This window comes from Oncorhynchus mykiss, chromosome Y, assembly GCF_013265735.2.
Source record: "Oncorhynchus mykiss isolate Arlee chromosome Y, USDA_OmykA_1.1, whole genome shotgun sequence".
Classification (NCBI taxonomy): Eukaryota; Metazoa; Chordata; class Actinopteri; order Salmoniformes; family Salmonidae; genus Oncorhynchus; species Oncorhynchus mykiss.
Window position 1 is genome coordinate 20,630,070 of NC_048593.1, and position 20,106 is coordinate 20,650,175.

General features: G+C 39.8%; 1 protein-coding gene across 5 annotated transcripts; it reads left to right on the plus strand.

Moving 5' to 3' along the window:
- The first annotated feature begins 6,494 nt into the window (after window positions 1-6,494).
- LOC110509791 (T-box transcription factor TBX3) lies at window positions 6,495-15,965 on the plus strand. 5 transcript variants are annotated; one of them, XM_021590902.2, is made up of 7 exons: window positions 6,496-7,562; window positions 8,451-8,733; window positions 9,213-9,359; window positions 10,409-10,485; window positions 11,090-11,247; window positions 12,216-12,862; window positions 14,058-14,511. In XM_021590902.2, the coding sequence occupies exons 1-7, from the start codon at window positions 7,162-7,164 to the stop codon at window positions 14,496-14,498; spliced, it is 2,154 nt and encodes a 717-aa protein (XP_021446577.2). In that variant the 5' UTR covers window positions 6,496-7,161; the 3' UTR covers window positions 14,499-14,511. The 5 variants fall into 5 exon arrangements, with proteins under 5 accessions (XP_036823693.1, XP_021446577.2, XP_021446576.2 ...); XM_021590901.2 differs by having other exon boundaries at window positions 8,451-8,718; window positions 9,195-9,359; XM_021590900.2 differs by having other exon boundaries at window positions 6,497-7,562; window positions 9,195-9,359; window positions 14,058-15,965.
- The last annotated feature ends 4,141 nt before the right edge of the window (window positions 15,966-20,106 follow it).

Sequence of the window (20,106 nt, forward strand, 5' to 3'; positions counted from 1 at the left end):
AAACCTTTTGAGGATCTGAGAACCCATGCGAAATCTTTTCAGTCTTCTGAGGGGGAATAGGTTTAGTTGTGCCCTCTTCCCGACTGTCTTGGTGTGCTTGGACCATGTTAGTTTGTTGGTGATGTGGACGCCAAGGAACTTGAAGCTCTCATCCTGCTCCACTACAGCCCCGTCGATGAGAATGGGGTCGTGCTCGGCCCTCCTTTTCTTGTAGTCCACAATCATCTCCTTTGTCTTGATCACATTGAGGGAGAGGTTGATGATGTCCTTGCATTTGTACTGTTTTGTTGTGGTTATTACCTGAATATAAGCGGTTTAGTATGCCGTTACTGGGTTCCTGCTCTTGTAATGTTGCCTCAATATTTTAAAAAATGCTGCCAGACATTTCTACCACAACCTCTCATACACTGTAAAAAAGCCAACTTACCCAAATGCTTAATCAGCGTTATTCTGTGAGTTGTGAGTGGACTGCAAATGGACAATTTTTTAATTGTTTTTATCTAACCTTTATTTAACTAGGCAAGTCAGTTTAAGAACATATTCTTATTTACAATGACGGCCTACCAAAAGGCAAAAGGCCACCTGCGGGGGCTTAAAAATACATAAATAAATCCAATATAAATATTGGACAAAACACACATCGCGGCAAGAAAGACAACACAACACTACATAAAGAGAGACCTAAAACAACAACATAACAAGGCAGCATCACATGACAACACAGCATGGTAGCAACACAACATGACAACAGCATGGTAGCAGCCCAAAACATGGTACAAACATTATTGGGCACAGACAACAGCACAAAGGGCAAGAAGGTAGAGACAACAATACATCACGCAAAGTAGCCACAACTGTCAGTAAGAGTGTTCATGATTGAGTCTTTGAGTGAAGATATTGAGATAAATTGATATGAATTAGGTAGTCTCAATAATCAATCTTCCCTACTCCGGCAGTCATTCTAAGTGCAGTGATTAAAAGCCCCAATTGCTGTATATCCTCACTCTGGCTAAATTCCAATAGGAATTACACATCACTTTGCAAGCCAGCAAAATGTGACTTGCATGCTTCATGTGGCCTGTAAACCAGGGGTTTCAGACCACTGTGTTAGGATGTAACTAGGCCCTCAAAAAAGGCCTTATGATACACAGTATGTAATGTTTTGTCAAAAATAGTCTAATTTCACACTGGGAATTATGAAAGTATGGTAGAATACATTCTCAAGTTGAAATGTATATTCACTCAACCTAAAATTAAAAGTTGAGATTGTGTGTTGGTTCAACTACATGCCCAAATGTTGAACAAACTCACAATTATATTGCAGCTGGTTGCCTTACAATTGTACATTGAAAAAACGTTTTTATTTTATTTTTAAATGTACTTCATTAGTCAGAGGAGCACAGATATTCAGTGCAAGTTCAAATCCCCAAGCTGACAAGGTACAAATCTGTCGTTCTGCTCCTGAACAGGCAGTTAACCCACTGTTTCTAGGCCGTCATTGAAAATAAGAATTTGTTCTTAACTGACTTGCCTAGTTAAATAAAGGTAAAATAAAAATAAAAATGTTATATTGCTCTCTGAACTGAAGGTTTAAAAAATAAAAAAAAAATGAACCTTTATTTAACCAGGCAAGTCAGTTAAGAACAAATTATTATTTTCAGTTAATGCATTACTTTGAAACACAGTCCATAAACACATCCCCTAATTAACAAAAATTGTTTTTCAGCAATACCTGTAACAAGTTACTGCCAGAATTGTTGAGAGCAAGGGTTGACTTGCTCATCGACAGGTGAGAGTTTATCATGCTTCAAGCAGATTGACTTCCAGTATGGAGCTGATTTTGGAAAGTGCATTTCGCAATCTCTGTATTTGGACCAATAGTCCACATTAATAATTTTGAAAACAGTGACATTACTTACACCTATGGGGTAAATAGTACATGTTTACTATGTTGTCATTGCAATACCTAAAGAACAGGTACAACAAATGTATATTGGATGCATACTAATTTCAAGCATTGCACAACTTAACTGACTAACCTTGTGATGCTTCCCCTCCCTATCACATCTAGTTGTGTCTAAATACCCAAAAACAACAACAACGTCGTCCATTCTCGGCTGGTGCCATGATGTCTGACCCCATTTATCATTTACAATCTGCAAATAAACAAATTCATCACTGGCTGCCCCATGATCCATTCTGAGAGAGTCTAAGAAGTTTGACTTAATAAACATACAAACAATACACAACATATGAGCTATAGCTCTAATCTCCATAGGTATTAGTAACTTATTTCCAGTCATACATTTTGCTGACCGTACAGATAACTTAGGGAAAGGACTAAGTGTGTATCCAGTGAGAGAAGACGCTACTTGATAGTTTGTGTGCATTACTTTGACCAACATAAATAGATAAACATTGATAAATAGATCAACACATAGCCTCAACATGACATGGACTCAATCTCTTGAAACAAAAACAGTAACTGTCTCTAAAGATATACTTATACATCAATGTATATAACTACACTATAGCAAACACGCCATTGATAAACAGTATGGAGGAGCATACAGACAACTGACCTCTGCATGTAACAGGTTCAAACTACTTATTGTCCCTGTACCGTACACCGCCAGGAAACAAACCGAGGCAGACAGAATGGGATTTTGGAGCATGTCTAGACAAATATATAGCTTTTTGATTTTGATATACATTATCACTGTAGATATAAAAACATTGACAACCCCACCTCATCAATCAGCTGTGTCAGGTCTGCAGTTTTATTGCCACTTGGAGTCCCTGAGAGCCCTAACCCTGTAAAACCTTATATAGTGTATTGACCGTTCTCTCAGGATTGCTTAGCTAATTAAAACTTATTCGGGATCGGTGTCCCTTCCACGGAACGGTTTAGCTAACGTAGGCTAATGAGATTAGCATGAGGTCGTAAGTAACAAGAACATTTCCCAAGAAATAGAAATATCTGATATTGGCAGAAAGCTTACATTCTTGTTAATCTAACTGCACTGTCCAATTTACAGTAGCTATTATAGTGAAAGAATACTGTGTTATTGTTTGAGGAGAGTGCACAGTTTTGACCATGAACAGTTATTAATAAACAAATTAGGCACATTTGGGCAGTCTTGATACAACATTTTTAACAGAAATACAGTGTTTCATTGGATCAGTCTAAAACGTTGCCTGTACACTGCTGCCATCTAGTGGCCACAATCTAAATTGCAGCTGGGCTGGAATAATACATTATGGCCTTTCTCTTGCATTTCAAAGGTGATGGTACAAAAAAATACAAAAGAATGGTTGTTTTTTTCTTTGTATTATCTTTTACCAGATATATTGTGCTATATTCTCCTACATTCCTTTCACATTTCCACAAACCTCAAAGTGTTTCCTTTCAAATGGTACCAAGAATATGTATATCCTTGCTTCAGGGCCTGAATTACAGGCAGTTAGATTTGGGTATGTCATTTTAGGTGAAAATTGAAAAAAAAGGGCGTATTCTTAGAGGTTAAGCCTGGTGGCCACAGTGAATGAGAGGGTACCGCTGTGTCAACACTGCTTCTTATTTGTTGACACCTTCCACTAAATTGAAATGTGCTGCTAATAGGTGTGAGTGTTTAAAGAACAATACGCATGTAATCAGCACAGGCCTGAACTCACACACACAAAAGAGACAATAGGTCCAATGTGCCATTTTAAGTGAACACGAATGCTCAGGCTAAGGTGACAGTAGAGAAGAGCTAGCCATGGTTACCATAGGCCTATAGTGTTATCAATGCTAAATTGAAATTAAGCCTATTGTGTCAGCAGTTACCTCATTTGTTACCCCAGCAAATTTCAATAAATATTGACACCTTACAATACACAATCTATGCTACCCTCCCCTAATTAGGCATAGAGACACACAGGATAGCTTGGGGACAGTTTCCTTGCTCTGACATACTGTAGCAGCTGACAAAAGAGAGCACACAGGCTGTCACTCTATTGACAATAACTAAGCTACACTGACACATAAAGTCTGGAGAACTGGACAGTGGAACCGCAAACTGGTTGTCCTTAATAAGTGCATGCCAATTTTAAAGATAAACTTCATTAATACAACCCAAGGAAACAAGTTTACAAACTGAGCATGGGGATAACCCTCGGGACAACACCTCTCCTGTTATCAGGATTTGGTAAGACTGTTGGGTAGGGGCATTCAGATATATTTACTCAATACAGTACAGACAGATAATGGTTCATGCAACTACCCATGCACTTATCCGATCAAGTAGCCTAATCAAAGGACCATGTCACCAGCCTGCAGTCATCTTGGATTGCTCAGTCAAATTGACTGTATCAATAGGTGAGTTTCCCAGTAACAATAGTGTTGGTAGCAAAGGATAAGCACTTTTATGAATGAAATAGTGGATAGTAGTCCAAAATCACAGCTCAGAAGATTGACAAAACCCTTTAGTTCAACCTTGTAGGACTATGATTGGATGGTAACCCACTGGGCACAGACATCAGTTCAATGTCTAGTTTTGATTTACATTTGGTTGTGTACTCAACTAACGTGAATCCAATGTAAAATCAACAAAACATTTTACAATATCATTGGACTTAAGTTGCAATTTTAGTGGAAAAAAAAATACGAAAACCTTTACATTTATGATTTTTTGAAAATACCAAAATGTTCCAAGTTGATTCAACTTTGTTGAAATTACGTGGATACAACGTTTATTCAATCAGTTTTTGGCCAGTGGGAAGTTACTTGGTCAGTGTTTAGTCAATACAGCTGACCACCGCCAACTCCCTCTGTAGTTTACTTGTAGGGCCTAAATTAATCCTTGAATAAAGTATGTGGGGTTCCCGAGTGGTGCATCTCAGTGCTAGAGCCGTCACTACAGACACCCTGGTTCGAATCCAGGCTGTATCACGACCAGCCGTGATTGGGAGTCCCATGGGGCACGCACAATTGGCCCAGCATCGTCCGTGGCCGGTGTAGGCAGTCATTGTAAATAAGAATTTGACTTGCCTAGTTAAATAAATGTTCCATTTTTTTTTGTGGCGCTGTCTAGACTTGCGTTGAATGTGATCCGATATGTGATCCGAAATTACCACCACCAATGTTTTTAGTGGGTTGTATTTTCGAAATTGTCTTTTATTAGACTACACGTTATATCAAGTTAAAGGAGGTTAGTTATAGCTGCGATAGGCCTAGCAGTTCATAAATTCCGACATATAATAATGTAAATTAGGCAAATGTTTATGGTAAATATGGTACTGTCCCTTACCGATTAATGCACCATTAGGAACTTGTGATATAAAATGTGTAGGCCTGCTGTAATTCCGTGAGCAGGGACATTCGACAGCCCTCTGGATCTCTATGAAAGCATATGGCATGATTGCGTGGCGATATCACAATGAGCAGCATGCATAGGCTGTCATCTCATGGGGACAGGGAGAAAAAGAGAAAAAGAGAGAGGAGGGGTGTTTGAGAGAGAGAGAGAGAAAGAGAGAGAGAGGGAGAGTTTTAATGTCGGTTTATTCATGTTAACCTGCTCTATACTGCGCGAGGCAATATTATCCACAGACATAACCACACACTGCAGGCGCCATGCATTCAGCACACCGAATCACCCTGTCATCTCTTCACATTCAAGGTCAAATTAATATTGTAATTCGGAGAGTTAAAGTTAAAGTCGGGTCAAAATGGTCTATCAAACGCATCACCTTGGGCTACATAGCCTATGAATTGTTACTAAGGCTGGTCGATGAGACGGATTAAAGCAACAATAACGATTATATGCAATAACAAAGTGTCAGCAAACATCCACATGATAATCGTTTATTTAGCTTACTGTCATAATATTAACATTGTCGGCTATAGGTTAACTGATCCCCGGGTCGTCGCGTGACAACCGGTTCAAATGCACTATTATTTTTCACAAATATGGAGCTGATAATGGTAGCTTGTTGTTCAAACATTCCTTTCCGGTGTTGTATGTAGCCTAGACCACGACAACGGAGAACAACTGACGATTTCTGATCATCTAATCAATTCAAAATGATCAAATCAATGACAGTGACGATACATTGTGTATATTTCTTCATTCCATATAGCCTATACAATAAAGCTTCCACGATTTCACAGTAAAATGTAGTCAATGTTTTGATGACGGGCCAGCCCTGCCGCTCTGCACACGAGACAGTAATTTCTTATGGACAAAGCAACTGAGACTCGGGCTACTTTTCCTTCGCAGTGTTCCATAGACCGACCTATCGCACTAGTTCTGACGATGTTGACATATTCACACAACATTGACTGGGCAGTGGTGTTTCACGGCAGCGTTTGAGTTCCAAACACCTTTTTATAAGACTGAAGTCTGTCCCCTCCACCCGACCTGTTAAAACCACGCCTACAAACCACACAATTGGTCCGAAAGCGTCAAAGAGCCAATCAACAGAGCCCAGCTTCTCGTAACATGCAACAAATCCATATAGTGTCAAGCCTATGGGGCACAGAAGCGCTAGTAATATCTTAGTGCTGGGACCTTACCACCTCTCTGCCGTCAACGGACTCCTTTCCCCGCATACGTTTGTACTGAAATGTGTGTGTGCGTGAAAGAGAGAGGAAGAAATAGTGTGCGTGCGTGTGAGGATGCATGTCTGGAACAAGTAAAGACAGAGGAATTGTTCCGCGCTATCGAAATATTTCAACACATCGCTTTTGCAGCAGGACTAAAGACAATGAGAGCGAATTCGTTTTAAAAAGGATGGCGATATTGTAAACAACAAGAAAAGAACGCAACAGTCAATTAAAACACAGTGACTCGCCCTCGTTGCTTCAATTCGAAGATTGTTTGCAAGACAACGCATAGAAAGAAGAGTGCTCTCGGAAGAAAATATTTATCTCATCACAACTGAAGATTAATGGAGTGCGTTTTTTCATTTCTCATTGCAGACACTCTGTTGGAACTCAGCGAAGGACACTAAAGAACATTCACACCACCCAGCCGAAAATAAGTGGATGCTTATTTCTGTAGTTGTGACGGTGGATTTCTCAAGACTTTCAAACAAGTTTTGCTCGTCAAGAAGGCGACATAGACTGACTATATTATTAAACTTAATAAATCCATATATTTGGTACCTGCCTGGACTTGGATGAGCTTCCTGATGAGAGATCCAGTCATACAAGGAACGAGTATGGCATACCATCCGTTTTTACCTCACCGGGGTCCGGAATTTGCCATGAGTGCAATGTTGGGTCACCAGCCTCCCTTTTTTCCGGCCCTGGCGCTACCTCATAACGGCTCTCTCGGCTCCCTCTCTCTCCCGGGCGCCCTGGGAAAGCCTATCATGGACCAGCTGATGGGCGCCGCCGAGTCCGGCCTCCACTTCTCATCGCTTGGGCACCAGGCAGCCGCAGCCCATCTGAGGCCTCTGAAGACTCTGGAGCCTGAAGAAGAGGTCGAAGACGATCCGAAAGTTCACCTGGAAGCGAAGGAACTTTGGGAAACTTTCCACAAGCGAGGCACTGAAATGGTTATCACGAAATCCGGAAGGTAAGGTACACTTTTATGTGTTCTAATATTACATATTTATGTTCTGTAGCTGAAATACATTAGTCTGCCTTTTGTTATTATGAAGATCATTTTGATCATCAATACGATGACATTCCTCTCGATGGAATAAATGTATTTATATGTGCTTGGAACTGGACCTCCTTCGTGGCCAACATTTTAATTTCAAACTGGTTCATTTCTCATGGTTATATTTGTGTAAATCAGCTGAATATGTATGACCATAGTCTAACTGTCCTATCGACAGAATGTGTATGGTCACAGTCACATTGCATGGGAATGTAATCTCAACACGAGATAAAATGAAGCCCAACCCAAACTATAAAATATACAACACATAAGACTGTAACATTTTAACTTGGACAATCTTATGACTCGTGGTGATTATGAAAACAAACTGTGAGCGATTCTAAAATGTAGGCCAACGCTACTACAACAACAACAAAAAATCTGTAGTTTGAAGATGTAAACTGAAACATGTAGGCCTATATACATTACGATAAAAAGTGTAATAACAAATGTTATTAACACAACAAAGGATTAGTATGCCACAATGCATGCTGTACATGTTATGCGATTTTGTATTATTTATAGAGTGTTTTGTATCCTCGCACAAGCCTCTGTTTGATTTAATCATTTCTGCATGCATTCAATCTTATGGCTGACGCGTATACGTATGCTATAGGCCTACAAATAAATGTAGCCAAATATTTGTAATAGTTTAGTATTTGCAGTATGCAACATTGTCATTATCCTAAATAGTATAATAGCAATGCAAATATGTATGTTTCGTGTGAGTGTAGGCTATCATTATTCAGTCAAGTAGGCTAGTTCACTGTTTTTAAGTGATTTTCTCATTCCATTTCACAGGCGAATGTTCCCTCCGTTCAAAGTGAGATGCACTGGCTTGGACAAGAAAGCAAAGTACATTCTGTTGATGGATATTGTTGCAGCAGATGACTGCAGGTATAAATTTCACAACTCGCGTTGGATGGTGGCAGGGAAGGCCGACCCCGAAATGCCAAAGAGGATGTACATTCACCCGGACAGTCCGGCTACTGGCGAGCAGTGGATGTCAAAAGTCGTCAATTTTCACAAACTCAAGCTAACGAATAACATCTCCGACAAGCATGGATTTGTAAGTTCATCTAATGTATGTTTTTTTCTTATTTGCATGCTTCTAAACATTTCTGGCATGCATTGTTGTAATCATGATTGTTATTCGTAGGATATTATCAGACGTAATATTATTAGTCTAATAATTATAACCCCATTGGCGTTGCTTCTCTGTGGCCGAGGGCTGAGAAGGCTTCACCAAAATATACAGGCCTCATTTCGATTGAATAGGTTTGTGTCCAACAATATTTTCATGTTTTCACAACTTGTATATCATGTCAAGCTATGTGGTAATTATACTGCTTATATTATTATTATTTTATTGTATTTATTTTTTTGTGGGGGGATAAATGCACTGATGGTGAAATAAATTCAGGAGAATGTTCTAATACATTCCATTTTACCAAGTAAGCCTGAACTACGATTGAGCACTACATGAAATGACTTATCTTCATCAGGAGGCAGAAATCAGTGTGTGCTTATCTTTTTTTAATCTAGAATTCTTTACTGTTCCAGACCATCCTGAACTCCATGCACAAATATCAGCCCAGATTTCACATCGTGAGAGCCAACGACATTCTCAAACTCCCCTATAGCACGTTCAGGACTTACGTTTTTCCTGAAACGGATTTCATTGCAGTAACGGCCTATCAAAATGACAAGGTAGGGAGAACTTTATTCGTTTATTTTCATGAAATACATTAAATAGTTGGATAGTGAATTTTGCCTTCCTTTTTTTGTCAAATAGTGCATATAGCCAATAGCACTGCGCCATTTGCCATCTTGTCAAATGTCATCTTGTTTGAGTGTTAGGCCTAAAAGCTCTCGTGTTCGATACGTGTAAACGTCATCTCATGCCGTGTTTCATACTAAGCAAACCAGGCTAGAATGGGTCAGAATTCTCAGGGATGTATGTTATACAGTTTATCTTAATTGTGTGTGTTTATGTGTGTGTGCGTGTGAGAAAAAGAGAGTAACGAAGCAAGGAAGGAGGGAGTGAAAGTGTGAGAAAGAGAAAGAGAGGGGGAACATAATGTGCAGTTAGAGAAAATGAGCATTTTTGTTTATAACCGGCTTGGCTGGTGGTAACATTTAATTCCACGTGGCACACCGCGAATCAAAATCATATCTTATGGTGGCTCTTTGATATAAGGGAGAAATGTTAGCTAAATCTTACCTCTGCCCACTTGGGTCAAGCAAAAATGCAGTAAATGTTTGGCAGCCACATGGATTGAAGAATATTGTAAATCCTGGCAAAATGTGCACATGGGAGGGGCAGAAGGCGAAAGGAAGTGAGTGGGGGAAAATAATGTGATAGCTCTGCGAGAGTTGATATAAAGTACTATGCATTGCACATGGATATAAAATATCTGCAATGGTGGGATGGGATGGGGGCGGGGAGGATCTGAGCGTTAGGGGTGAGAGCGGACGACCTGTCAAGAGAGAGAGGGAGAGAGAGAGAGTTTGTGGATCAATTATAAAATAATTTCCAATCATTTAGATGATTGGAAATTATTTTATAATTGATCCACAAACTATAATTATTTTATAATATATATATATATATATATATATTCCACTTCCTGGGACTTAAGGGTTAACACATAGGCCTAAGTGAAGACATTGGCTTATGAAAAATGTTGAATAAAGAAACGAGGATAATATCACTCAATTTACTTCCACGAAACAACTTTGATTTTCATTTATTTCAGATTACACAATTGAAAATCGACCATAATCCCTTTGCCAAAGGATTCCGTGACACTGGCAATGGAAGACGAGAGAAAAGGTAAGGAGTAGGAGTAACTATTCCCTTACTGCACTGCAAAAAGGTAACGACTCCTATAGTCAGATTTTATGGACACGGAGTCTGACTGTGATGTTAGTGAATTCCAAAAAACGATCGTCCTACACGATTTACACGACCCACACGACAGTTGCAAAAAGGGAATAGTTATATGACAATCCCTTCAACCTACATTTATACTAGACATAGCTTATTATGTTGTATTTACATTGTTATGGTTCTCAGAGTGAAGAGATCGCAAAAGCAAAATGCAATTTCGAAACTCCTCTAGAAATAGTTTAGCGTTATTGATAGTTAACTCTTCAACAACTTTTCTTGAACTATGTTGACAACAGTAAACAAGAACAAGGTTTGGTCTGTGGGTTATTAGTTGTCTGCAGTGGGTTTTAATAGTTTGATTTCTTCGAACAGACATATATATCTTGAATGATAAAATGCATCTTCATAATCTGCCCTCAAAATTTGCCATCTACGCATATATGGTAGCCTACATGGAAATCCACGTTTTTTTTTACTTTGAATAAATGATTGGCTAGTTTTTGACACGAATAGTTGTGATGACCAATAACTTTTGTGCCTAATGTAGGAAACAGCTGGCCCTGCAGTCAATTCGCTCATACGAGGAGCATCAGAAAAAAGAGAACGGGACGTCTGACGACTCCTCTGGCGAGCAGGCCTCATTCAAGTGTTTCGGCCAGGCCTCGTCTCCCGCTGTGTCTACGGTGGGGCCTCCAAACCTGAAAGGTAATTGAGCCCAGAGCTACTTTCCGCATCTCACAGCTCACAGACCCACATAGCATAGTAGCCTAAGCTTGTAAAAAAAGTGGGCTGAAAAATATTTTCCAGTAAGTGGGCTACATTTTGAATTTAGTTTGAGTCCAGATTCCTTTCTTTCGAAATAAGTATGTCTGTTGTGTTGAATAATTGCACTACAAATTATTGAATGTTGTCTTGCGCCGACAATAACCCACAAACTATATAACGTGTATGTAGGCTAATTATTGTATTTGACATTTACAGGATGGCTCTCATGTTCGTGCTAAGCATTTAGCAATCAAGTGAATAATATATCTGCCAAAATGATATAGCTTACTGGATAAAGAATAAAGTGAAACATAAAACAAACTGTCGAGATGTAGGCCTATGCATAGTCACGAACGTATGGCTGTTATCTGAACGACAAAAACATCGTCAGAATTGTGAAAGCACACCATTACGGCGGTTAAAACGAGGACAATTTGAGGACGTGATCAATAAGCTGAGGGTTTATCAAAAAATAAGTAACCTCTGGATTTCAATGTAGCCCAATACATTATGGAATTAGTATTAGGCCCCGTAATATTAGGTCTCCTTAGCACGATTAGCCAGAAAGTGTAGGCAGAACGCACATTAGGCTAATGTCCTCCAAAAGAGCATGTATTAAAAACTAGGCCTATTTGTTAATATGTGATATAGGCTAATTAAGACATATACTGATTATATATCTCGTTATAAATTAATATTTCCACGTCATAGGCCTATACCATCGAAAGTCATGAAAAATGTAATCACCATATGAGTTCCATCCCTCATTACGTAGGCTATAGCCTAGCCTATGATAATTGTATAAGCCTATCTGAAGAATAAAACTCAAAACGAAATGAATCCTGATTAACTGAATTAATTAATCATCCTTCCTCATTTATCACTAACTTTTGACTCATTTCTGATAGACTTTTGCGAGAGTGATGAAGACAGTGACGATGAGAGCAAAGATGGCAACCTAAAGGATGGGCCGGACTCCAGTAAGATCTCAACCACTACGGAGGATGGGAAGGATCTTGAGGCGAGCCCGACTAAAGGCCATCAATTCGGTGCCAATGATTCTACCGGCCGGTCTCGGGAAAACCCCCGGAGGACTGAGAAAAGCCAGGCGGACTCACGACAGAGCCCCATCACCGTTATCTCCAGCACCACTCGATCCGGAGAAGACCTCAAGAGTCCAAACGGGGACCAGCCCAAAGTGGACGAGTGCAGGTCTATAAGCAAGGAGAGCTACATGCCTTTGACTATTCAAACTGACAGCAGTCCGCACTTAAGCCAGAGTCACATGCATCATTTTGGATTTCCACCGGGTTTGGCGGGACAGCAGTTTTTCAATCACTTAGGCGGCGCGCATCCCTTTCTTTTGCACCCCAGTCAGTTTAACATGGGAGGCGCGTTCTCGAATATGGCCGCGGGCATGGGCCCCTTACTGGCAGCGGTGTCCTCCGGAGGGGTTAGCACCATGGACACGGCCAGTATGGCGTCACCCTCGCAAAGCATGACGGGAGCTCATGGACTGCCTTTTCATCTGCAGCAACATGTCTTGGCATCACAGGTAAAACCTGTTTAATTACCACCAGCAGTACCAACAGTAATGCCAATGTGCTCGCGTTTTTCGTTACATTTGGACTAATATAGCCTACTGAACTATATATGTCAGCATATATGTTCTTGTCTCCATTAGTTTATGTGTAAATGAAACGAAAAAAGTATAGGCTAATTTCCATTTCGTTTTAATAGCTTTTTCCTTGTGCGGTTAAATGGCACAACAGGGGTGAGCATATTGTAGACAATTGTGTTATAAATAATAACCAAATGTGTTTTATATGGACTAAAGTTTACTTGGATTTTACCTGGAAGGGGTGGATATTATCTGTCTCAATTGTTTAAAGCATATGTTGGGATTTAGGAAGAGACCACCTAAGCGTTGCAACAATAGTTTTAGGCTATAGAGTTGATATGAACTCAGTCATTAAACCTGTGTTTTAGAGGAACATGGCAAATTGTTTAAAATCCTTCACTGGTTCGGGGAGGGAAAAAAACTTATCTGAAATACACAGATTTTCTGTTTTACCATCTAGGGTCTACTTTCAAAAAACCTGTTGCAGGAACGATTCCTTCTAAATTGCTATGTTCTGTACTTAATGGGCAGCATCATGTGCCAACAGGCTATAAATCATTTGTATTTGCATGAACAAATAATTAACTTTTTGCAAAGTTGCAGAAAACACGATATCACATGGTGGTGGGTCTAAGATATCGCCTAACACTAGAACAACTAAATGTTTTGACAATTTGATTCTCGGAAGGATTTCATCGTTTTACGCGAGAATATAACTTTATATTGTGTTTATTTTAAGGCTTAATTCTATACATGTATTGGTAGTAGGCTTAGGCCCTACACCACACTCTCATTATTGGCCTAAACCATAATACTCATGGCCACAGAAAAGCATAATCGTGTAAATCGCTTTATGAGAAAAGTGAAAGTAGCCTATGTCATGTAAGCCTAGAGTACATACCATTTCCCATGATCTCTCACGTGTCTGGATTCATTATTCACACTCACTCGCTACATGACCTCCATTCAAGATATACAGAAACAGAGGTCAAGTACATTGCGACAAATTAAAGTGTAGCCTATTTTTCCAGTTTGGTTATGTTATTATGGTGCGTCAAAGCTAGCGTCTGTTGAATTAAATTATGCAGGCTAAAGTTAAACTTCTATCCTTCCCCTTCTCTCTCCACAGGGCCTGGCCATGTCTCCATTTGGGAGCCTGTTCCCTTACCCTTACACGTACATGGCAGCGGCAGCGGCAGCCTCTTCCGCAGCCTCCTCCTCTGTTCACCGACACCCTTTCCTGAACGCAGTGCGCCCTCGCCTCAGGTACAGCCCTTACTCCATCCCTATGAGCGTTCCGGATAGCACTCTGCTCACCACCGCAATCCCCTCCATGGCAAGCAGCGCCACCGAGCTGAAAGGGGACGGCATGGCCATGAGCCCAGTCTCGGCCACCCAGGACTCCACCTCGGAGGTCACCAGCCGGTCGTCCACCATATCGTCCGGCTCGGTCTCCCTGTCCCCAAAAACTTTCTCTGGGAAAGATTCCACTAACGACTTGCAGAGCATTCAGCGCTTGGTCAGCGGACTCGATCAAAAACAGGACAGAACACAAAGGGTGTCCCCTTAGATTCTAATGTTATTGTTTTTGTTGTTGTGATAATAACGATGATAAGGATGACAAGGACGAGTATGACGCCACCCTTCTAGCGGATCTGGGTTTAGAAAACGGACCTATTGAACAGTTTAGATTTTGAAATGCACTTTGGTTATATAGCCTACACATCTAATGTATGCTATATTTCTTTTTTGTTAAATTAAACAACACTTTTGAATTTGTCCTGTTATTTGAATACCATACAAGTATTGAAACTGAAAGGTTGGCATGGATGATACTCACAGATCTTTGATAAGTTGCTGCTGTGTCCTATACGTTTATTTTATGTCGGGTTACTGAGTTAACAACATTTGTTTGATTTAATATGCACTCTGAATTGGTTATAATTATTTGAATTAATTTCCTTTTATATTATAGACTGTTGTGTTTGAGGTATTACTGCATATCCATTTGAAGCCTATCATTATGCTCATAGGGTAGGTGACACTTTGCATGCCCTACAAAAAAATACATGTCTCTTTTACGACTGTAGTTTTTTAAAGTTTTTTTGGGGGGTTAATTTTCACCAAATTGAAATGAGACGAGTAAGAATAAAAACATGATTCAGGCTGATCTTAAAACCAATCTGAAAAAAAAGATTAAACCCCTTCCCTCCCCTTTTGCTAAGGATTCAATCAATTGGCCGTCGGTTATTGATTTTACGAACGAATTTTTCTGTATGTCAATTTATAAACACAGGATTATGGAAATACATATGCTGGCACTTGTTTGAAGTAGGCCAAAACAGAACCAGGTTATAAACTTCATGTGCGAGTGGTTGAGACTGTCCTAAAATCGCATGCCGAATCCAGCATAAGTATTCAACTGGCAAAGGAAATCTGAAATAACATTGAAAAGGTAATATTGATTATAAATGTAAATAGTGATATATACAAATATTTATGTAATTATTTCATATTGATATTGCGTGTAAATAGAACAGAGTAGTTTGTTTTTTGGGGATCTGTCGTTAATTTATTGTCGATATACACGTGTAAAGATAGTTTGTGGGATATTATCCTTGTTTTGCCATCTGCATTTTATATCCCCTGAATATGGATTTACCTGTACCCCAAATATCCACAGAGCTAGTTATTTTAGCGGACACACTCATGTGCCATTTTACCTTTACCTGTTGTCTGGGTGTGTTAAGTGCTACTGTTCAGACGAATTCAAAAAGAGCACACCGCACCAACGGCTTGAAAACATTATGAATCATTTTCTCTCAAAAGAAAAGAAACGTGTGTCAAAATATAATAATTTTCTGTTTTAAAACATTGCCGCCTGATAGTAAACGTGCAGAATCTTATTGAAATATGAAGGTTTATTTTGTGTTTCTAAAGTTGTCATTGGGTTATGTTGTATTCGATTTTTGTGTAGTTTACAACCTCAACAATGTGTTCTTGAAAGTTTCAATAAAATATTGAAATGCAGTCTTCATACGTTTCCATGTGTCAGTTTCTTTAGATTATGTAAACTATATTATGTGAAACTATATGGACAAATTACAAGGTGAGGTAATTGCTCCAACCCAATCTGTGTTGCCACACTTTGTCCACTTCAGCAATTGGAGATAGAGGCGTTTAGACTATGATCAAAAAGTGGAGAAATGCTATTAAGATCCTCTCAAACTCTTTTAAGCTATCATACCTGGAATTCCTTCCTGGACACGAGACCGCGACAGAGCGAGTCTTGTGTGCTTGTGTTTTATGGGCCTGCTGAGTAGCCTATTGACTGATTATTTCGACCAAGCTGAATCCTAAAGAATGTAAAATAACTTGATTGCCCTCTCTGCGCCTAGAGTCATGAGTTTAACAACATCATATCTTTATTTGTATATTGTATGGTTAATAAGTAACGGCTGTGGCGCTAGGGAATAGGAGTAAACATGACACAAAGAGTATCTCAATTGCTCTGTCTATTGCTCACCTGGCGCCTTGGATATCTTACTCGACTTTATTGCACAGAAAGGGGCGGTGCGTCTGCAATAATGTTGAACAGGATTTTCACGTTGGCATGCCAGACGTAACGCCACCTAGTGAACACTACACAAACTACACAATTACTTGACAAAGCACTGCAGGGGGATGATTACTTTGAACAGTGTGGATCCTGACACGATGTAGACTAGTGTGTGGTGAAGGTATTCAACCAGACATTGAACATTTGAGAGGAGAATAGTTTACATTTTGGCCAACTGAAAATAATCAAACCTTATGTCGATGTGTTTGTTTGCTGGAAATGAAGAAATAATTGGTGCCACCAAAACTACAAACAAATGGCCAACAATACAATATAATTATGCAGAATGAGCATATACATGTAATAACCGTATGTTTATAGTAATTCAAATATGTCATACTGAATGCTTGTTCATTCAGAAGCGTCTGAACACCTATAGGTGTGGTTGATCGTGTCATGTTTACCTCGCCTCGTTTCATTGTCCAATATTGGTGGAGTAATAAACTGATTCGATTGCAGTGTTAGATTCTACATTTTGGACTTTTATTTCGACTTGTCGTACAAGGGTGAGCTATAGCCTCCGAGAGGAGTATTTCATTAGCAACAACTGCAGTATTCGACTCTCTCTGTCTCTCTCTCTCTCTCTCTCTCTCTCTCTGTCTCTCTCTCTCTCTCTCTCTCTCTCTCTGTCTCTCTCTCTCTCTGTCTCTCTCTCTCTCTCTCTCTCTCTCTCTCTCTCTCTCTCTCTCTGTCTCTCTCTGTCTCTCTCTCTCTCTCTCTCTCTCTCTCTCTCTCTCTCTCTCTCTCTCTCTCTCTCTCTCTCTCTCTCTGTCTCTCTCTCTCTCTCTCTCTCTCTCTCTCTCTCTCTCTCTCTCTGTCTCTCTCTCTCTCTCTCTCTCTCTCTCTCTCTCTCTCTCTCTCTCTCTCTCTCTCTCTCTCTCTCTCTCTCTCTCTCTCTCTCTCTCTCTCTCTCTCTGTCTCTCTCTCTCTCTCTCTCTCTCTCTCTCTCTCTCTCTCTCTCTCTCTCTCTCTGTCTCTCTCTCTCTCTCTCTCTCTCTCTCTCTGTCTCTCTCTCTCTCTCTCTCTCTCTCTCTCTCTCTCTCTGTCTCTCTCTCTCTCTCTCTCTCTCTCTCTCTCTCTCTCTCTCTCTGTCTCTCTCTGTCTCTCTCTCTCTGTCTCTCTCTGTCTCTCTCTCTCTCTGTCTCTCTCTCTCTCTCTCTCTCTCTCTCTCTCTCTCTCTCTCTCTCTCTCTCTCTCTCTCTCTCTCTGTCTCTCTCTCTCTCTCTCTCTCTCTCTCTCTCTCTCTCTCTCTCTCTCTCTCTGTCTCTCTCTGTCTCTCTCTCTCTCTGTCTCTCTCTCTCTCTCTCTCTCTCTCTCTCTCTCTCTCTCTCTCTCTCTCTCTCTCTCTCTCTCTCTCTCTCTCTCTCTCTCTCTCTCTCTCTCTCTCTCTCTCTCTCTCTCTCTCTCTCTCTCTAGGCCTATCTATCCATGTATTCGAGGCAATTGACCTGGGGTATCACTTTCAAATATCTGTGAATGGGATCGTCAGACCTTGGAAGAGTATGCTTTAGCTATCTCTTTTACATTCCCATTTCATACTATACAATCTCCATTACTCCTGCACCTGCTAGCTTGGGCGCAGTTGCCCTGGCCGTGTCCTTGCTAACGCCATTTCCACCGCAGCAGCGCATGCCACCGCACTTTGCTACTGCGAGACGCCTGTTGCGCGCCCGCGCTGAATTGGCTTCTGTCGAGCTGGCGCGTTCCTGGAAATTGTCAATACAGTTGATTCATCAAAACACAACATCCATTATATTGTAATCATGCCTTGTCAGTAGCAATGTCTTGTGATGTCTTTATTTCTGTCTGTTTTGAAGGCTGTGCTATGTCTGTAATGGGCAAAGATAATTTCCTAAAGGACAATACATTGTTATTGTCCTATAGCTTACCTTTCTATTGTGATACTGGCCACTTCAATGTTGGATTTAGTGTCATGTCAAGTGCCCCACAGACCTACAAAATAACCAGGTATTTCGCTCCCATCAATATGAATGTTTTGATTATAATATAGGAGAGACCATTGCATCTGGTGATTTGCCAATGGGCCGACAGTCTGATGTCCAAACTACTAGCCTTAAAGAGCCTGAGCGCGTAAAAAGTTATTTCCCAGTTCTATAGCGCCGCTCAGTGGCTATGTAGGCCCAATAAGACTTATTGCATCATGTCAAAGATTTACAAGTCAACTGCGTGGATTTATGAATAAACCATTAATTCCCAATTCCCAATTAATAAAATCGAGTTGAAACATAAACCCGTTCAATGAATTATTGAGCCACATAGGCCTACCTGTAGGCTATTGACACTGTAGGCTATAATTTCATGTCTGACAGTCAGACATTTTACATGGTGTCTGTCTCCCTCATCAGGTAGAAGTGGCATTTTCCACAACACTTTGGCTCTATGTTGAGCATGGCTTGAGCATGCACAACTGGATTGGCTTTTGTACACCACATACAACACAAACAAGTTATAGTCATGTTGTGCTCATGAGTAAATGGGTATGAATAACAGCTATTATCACTCTCCCAATATCATGAAAGTTATGCAGCCTAACATTGATAGAGTTAGACCTATACAACTACCATAAAAAAATGGCCCACAACAATAAACAATAAGAATCACTAATCTTGTACTGAAGATGTAATTTAATGACTTCACAACTATTAAAATGAATTGTAATTCATAACACATCATACAAAATGGATGATGGACATACACAAATGAATACATACCACCAGTGGAGGAAAAAGTACCCGATTGTCCTTCTTGAGAAAAGAAAACATTCCTTAATAGAAAATCACTCAAGTAAAAGTGAAAGTGACCCAGTAAAATACTACTTGAGTAAAAGTCTAAAAGCAATTGGTTTAAAATGTACTTAAGCATCAAAAGTAAAAGTACAAGTATAAATAACAAAAACATCATTAAATTAAGCAAACCAAGTGGCATAATTATTATTTTTTTGCAGTAGGGATGACCAGGGATGTTCTCTTGATAAGTGTATGAATTAGACAATTTTCCTGTCCTGCGAAGCATTTAAAATGTAACTAATACTTTTGGGAGTCAGAGAAAATCCAAGGAGTAAAAAGTACATTATTTTCATTAGGAATGTAGTGAAATAAAAGCAAAAGTTGTCAAAAATATAAGTAGTAAAGTAAAGTACAGATACCCCAAAAAACTACTTAAGTAGTACTTTAAAGTATTTTTACTTAAGTACTTTACACCACTGCATACCCCATGAAATGTAACATATCATACGCAGGAGGTTGGTGGCACCTTAATTGGGAGAACGGGCTCCTGGTAATGACTGGAGCAGAATCGGTGGAAAGGTATCAAATACAGTAACTGTCAAAAGTTTGGACTTACCTACTCATTCAATGGTTTTTCTTTATTTTTACTATTTTCTACATTGTAGAATAATTGTGAGGACATCAAAACTATGAAATAACACATATGGAATCATGTAGTAACCAAAAAAGTGTTAAACAAATCAAAACATATTTTAGATTTTAGATGATTTTTGATAGAGTTAGACCTATACAACTACCATAAAAAAATGGCC